At 34.7% G+C, this 5,284-nt stretch overlaps 1 protein-coding gene across 2 annotated transcripts; it reads left to right on the top strand.

The window, feature by feature from the left end:
* Nucleotides 1–1,902: 1,902 nt before the first annotated feature.
* On the top strand, nucleotides 1,903–4,355 carry LOC116028998 (50S ribosomal protein L18-like). Of its 2 annotated transcripts, none has more exons than XM_031270870.1 (3): nucleotides 1,903–2,157; nucleotides 2,286–2,344; nucleotides 3,699–4,355. In XM_031270870.1, exon 3 carries the CDS (start codon nucleotides 3,701–3,703, stop codon nucleotides 4,055–4,057), a length of 357 nt encoding a protein of 118 aa, XP_031126730.1. In that variant the 5' UTR covers nucleotides 1,903–2,157; nucleotides 2,286–2,344; nucleotides 3,699–3,700; the 3' UTR covers nucleotides 4,058–4,355. The 2 variants fall into 2 exon arrangements, with proteins under 2 accessions (XP_031126730.1, XP_031126729.1); XM_031270869.1 differs by having other exon boundaries at nucleotides 2,272–2,344.
* Nucleotides 4,356–5,284: the final 929 nt, after the last annotated feature.

Raw genomic sequence — 5,284 nt, 5'->3', positions numbered from 1 at the left:
ATTCTGATTTTTGCTTCCCTGTATTTGGCTTGAGAAGCTATCCAATTCTTAATCTCAAGGATTATACAGTGAGCACAATTATCAAATAACAACAAAAAAATGATTAGAGTCATTTATACTAGTCTCCACCAAGAACCAACTATTTCTCTCAAATTCTTCACTAATTCTCAACACATTCAGTTCCAATTAACATATGCAATCAGCATACATAAATATCACAACCCACCCACCCACCCTGCATCCCATGCTCTTTTCAAAGTATCATATACGGAGTATTTGAATTCTTGCCCAATTTCGAAAATTGAGAAACTAAAATTAACACAGATTTTTCTTCTTCTTTTTTTTTTTTTTTTTTTTTTTGAGAAAATAAGGAAAGATTGAAACATGGAAACACCAGCTCAATCTGAGCCTAAGCAGAACGAAGGACCACTAATTTTACAACGCTAGCTTCAATATTCACCCAACATTACATACAGTTCCCTCTCGTAAGATGAACAATATTAACGTTCAAGAGATAATATTCAGTTTCTAAGCACGAGTTTTCACAATGTTCGCATTCAAATAATCAAACACACGGAATCTAGTATATGCTATACAATAACACACAATTAATTAAATATTTCTCAAATATTAAACAAATAAATAAAATAAATAAATAAATATAATACGTACCTGAACGGACGAGCAGACCGGCGGCGAGCGGTGACGGGAGGTGAGCACGTCCGAAGTGGCTTTGAGCGACTGCCGAGCTCCCGCGGCGGTGCGGCTATGAAGGACGGCCGAGCTCCTGCGACTGTGCTTCGCGACTGCGGTTCGGCGGTTCGGCGGGACTGCTTCGCGACTCCGGCGGTGCTTGCAGCGGCGGCGGCACTTTGCGGGGATGGGTGGACGACGGCGTGGAGTTGGGCGACGGCGTCGGATGGGTAGTTCGATTTTGAGGGGCGACGACTGGCTTTCAATTTTGGGGGACGACGGATTTTGGATGGTCTAAAATTTAATTTGGGGGGTAGTTCGATTTTGGCGGGCTTTCATTAGGCGACGGAAGGGTTTATTACAAACCCTACAACGTCAGTTATTTCAAATAACCGACGTTGTAGGTCAATTATAAATAACCCGGCGCAATACGACGTCGGCTAAAGTACTTTAGCTGACGTCGTATTGCGTGGGGGCTGAGTGCGTTTGGTGATACGACGTCGTATCAACGGTCGTCGGTGTAAAATTGCGATACGACGTCGGCTAAAAACCTAGCCGACGTCATATCGCGGAGTAGTTTTATGTTGGAACCTTTAACGTCGGTTATTACCTAATAACCGACGTTAAAGGTTTTTATTAGCCGACGTTGTGTGTGATTTCTGTAGTAGTGTAAGTTCAATTGTATTATTATTTGTTATCCTATATAATATCATAAATAATAAACAATCAACTCACATAATTATGTTGCGATATTTGATTAAATATTATAACAGTAAGAACAGTTATTAAAAAAATTAAACAATAAGAATACTTACAACAGGATTAGCAACAATGTTTATAGTTGAATCATAATTTAGAATGAGATTTTGGAGGTAGAGGGTTAGACCATCTCCAACAATCTACACCAAATTCTGCACCAAATTATACACCAAAAAGGAATATTCCTAACATATTTTTACACCAAAGTTTTTCCCTCTCCAACCCATTACACCAAATTTTATTACTTCACTAAAATAATTTATTTTATGATAAATTAAGACTTTATATTATCTTTAAATATTTTAATATAAAATATAATCATAATGCAATATTATGCAAATAATATAAAGTAATTTTTTTAGATTTAATTTTGCTTTAATTTTGTTAAATTCATACTTTATATAATTTCATTTTTAATTATTTATATTCAATATTAGTCTTGCCTCTCGCCTCTCGCCTCTCACCTCTCACCCTCTTTCACTCTCCGGTCTCTGCCTCTCTCAATATCTCATTCCCCGCCTTTCACTGGTCACCCTCTCTCAGTCTCTCACTCCGACTCACCTCCTCACTCCCTGTAACTCTGTAAGGCTGTGATAATGAAAGACTGAAGAAGTGAAGCTTCCGATCTCCAGTTTCTGATCTCTATTAAAGCCGTCGGTTTCCACTACTCAAACTATTCAAGGCTTCAAGAGTTTCCGTTCTCCGGTAAGCTTTGCATCGCCTCTTTACTTCTTTAGTCACCATAAACGTCTCTCAAAGTTCTCCTTCGATCTTCTGATCTCCATAAACGATTCTCTAATTTTTTTTCTGTACTTGGAGTTTTTTGACTCAAGGTTCCTAAACCCTAGGCTGCAAGGGAACTAAGCTTTCACTGGCTTGGCCGAAAGAAAAGGTAACCTCCATTCCTTCCTTTATTTATTTATTTTTGTAATATTAACTATTTAAATTAAAGGTTTTTTTGGGTAATAGTTCATAGTTTCACTGCATCAGAAGTTCAGAGTTCAGTCTTTCATTTGTGGGTAATATTTCTTAGTTTTTTAGTCTAACTATTTATGTGTATTTTACTATATATGTTATTATATATTTTACTCCAACCAGTTAGTTTTAATTACTGTATTTTCTCATCTCAATTAGTAATAAGTATTAACTGTGTAATATTTTACTGCATTTTATATATTTTTGTATATGAACTTAAATATTGTTTTGGGTAATATTTCTTAGTTTCACTGCTTCAGAATTCACTTTTCATTTTTGGGTAATATTAACTTGAAGCTGATAAATTGTTGATATTGTCTTTAGGTAATATGAAATTATGTATATCTGTATATGTTGTGTTGTGTTGTGATAAATCCCCTCTCCTAGACTCTAGAAGATACCCTTCTCTTTAGTCATCTTCTTGGCAGGGCATACAGCAAATAAATTTGATATTTGTTTACCTAAAGTTTTAGTCCTGGTTCAATTTCTCCTGTTTCGTCCATACTAGTTAAGTTTGGTTTCAATTTATTGTTGCTTTTCTTTTCCCCTATTATTTATAGAACAGTCTCATTTTCTTATATCTGATATTTTGCACCATTATTTCCCTCCGGTGGTTATACCTATAATATCCTTGTCCTTGTGCATGTGGGAGTCCCATGTTGATGGAATTATATCCAATTTGGCCAAAGAGATTTGTCTGATGTACAAATTGAAACCTAAACTATTCATCATTATTTACTAAATTGAGACTTGGACCAAAATGAAACTAAGCTTAAAGCTAGAGTTCTAGGACCAAATCTGAAATTTACTCGACATAATACTGAAGCTTTATTTCAACCCCCACTCCCAAACCTTGAAATGTACATATCCTTCACTTTGTCTTCTTGGAAGGATAGATCTTTCTGATGCTTTATTCTTCCTAAAGGATCTTCATATTTTTCTAATGCATTTTTTGTAGTTTACTATGTGCTAGAGATTGCTATTTGAATGGATTGTTGTCTTACATGATGTCCCTGTTCCTTCTGAATTCTGACGTTGTATACCATTTATGCATCAGAATTGGATGTTATTTTTTTAAAAAATAGCATTAGATGTATGAAATTCACTCTAATTCTTAATGCTATATCGAGCCCAATATTGAAAACCAAGTAAAACTATATAGACTGAGCTAAAACCTTGAAGTCTTGGCATGATTGTCACCCCAGAATAAGTAGTTATGCGCAAACTGAATTTATTGTTTTTTTGTGTGATGATTATATCATGTAAATCAGAAATGGTTATTCCTCCACCAGTTAGACCAGAAAGAGTCACAAAGTTCCTCAAACTGTATGTGTTGAGGATGCACTTCACCAACAAGTATGTGAATGCTCAAGTAGTCCACACACCAACTGCAACAGTTGCCGCAGCTGCCAGCACACAAGAGAAGGGCTTGAGGTTGGGGATGATAGAAGCGAAAGAAAACACGAGGGATGTTGCTGCTGCTGCAAAAATAGGCAAGCTGCTGGGGGAGCGATTGCGGGTCAAAGGCGTTCCTGCTGTTTCTATATTCTTCAAACGGGATCAGAGATATCATGGAAAGGTCAAAGCTGTGATTGATTCCATCAGGGGAGAAGGAATCGAATTGGTTTGAATTTTGGATTATGATACTATGTGCTGCTGCTGATGAATAATTCCTGAGTTTATTTCATGGCGTCTCTCTTGAACAATTTATGCTGGGTTATTTGATTCAAATGCATCGTGGGACAGGGAAACTGGAAATGTAATTTTTGTTTAGGGTGCTCTGCAGTAAGTTTATTGGTACAACAAACATTGAAAAGTTAGAGCAGATTCTTCATGTTTTCCTGCCATTTTACTCAAATTACTCACCTACTTGACCTTGCCCTTTCATCTTTACTACACTTCCTTTTATATGATAATTTAGCTCAGTCTATATAGTTTTACTTGGTTTTCAATTTTTGCTTGAAATATTGAATAAAATATGATGAACTCAAATTTTAAACTGTGTTCTGTTATGGGAACTCTTAAATTATACTCCATCAATAAAATAATGTCGAATAGCAATAGAGTCCAAAATTAGAATTATTTAAAAATAGAACACTAAATTATGCCTTGAACAATTCTTAATTAAATCTCTTAAATTATACTCCATCAATAAAATAATGTTGAATAGCAATAGAGTCCAAAATTAGAATTATTTAAAAATAGAACACTAAATTATGCCTTGAACAATTCTTAATTAAATCTCAAACATTTATAGGGTGGTACCATCACATCTAACCTACCTAGGCTAAACGCAAGTAAATCTAAACCAAAACATTGTCCAAATGAAATATAAAACGGAAATTTGATTATTATTAAGTCTAAACTTTTCTCCTCAAATCGCAATCTTATAACAACTGGGCAATATATAGCCACGCTCTCTTCACTCAGTCCCATATTTAATTTAATGAATAAATCACATTTTATAAAACATACAAAACAAATGGGGTTAGCAAAACATTGTTAAGTAAGGTTTACTCCATCCTGTAAAATAAGTTTTAGATTTTTTTTTTTTATATTTTCAAAAACATGTATACTCTTTTAAAAAATCGTATGTATAGATGTATGTACAACAATATAATAGTTTTCTCAAAAGAGATTATTTTGTAACCTTACAAAATATTATACCTTTCAAAAATATATGTGGAGTTACACTTTTCAAAAATCAATTTTCATGCATTCACATGGAAAAATAATATTTATGTATGGAGAATTACCATCTCTTCAAAATCTATTTAGAATCTGGACCAAAACCTATGTGCACACTTCAAGCAGATTCCAAGCCACTTGGTAGTACATGATCCTAGTAGCACCGGCT

The sequence above is a fragment of the Ipomoea triloba genome, chromosome 9 (assembly GCF_003576645.1).
Source record: "Ipomoea triloba cultivar NCNSP0323 chromosome 9, ASM357664v1".
Lineage (NCBI taxonomy): Eukaryota > Viridiplantae > Streptophyta > Magnoliopsida > Solanales > Convolvulaceae > Ipomoea > Ipomoea triloba.
The sequence above is the reverse complement of the archived record's forward strand: the minus strand, read 5'-3'. Positions and strand labels throughout refer to the sequence as shown.

Coding starts and splice junctions, on each gene's coding strand:
- LOC116028998 (XM_031270870.1), top strand. CDS start 3,701: ATGGTTATTCCTCCACCAGTTAGACCAGAAAGAGTCACAAAGTTCCTC.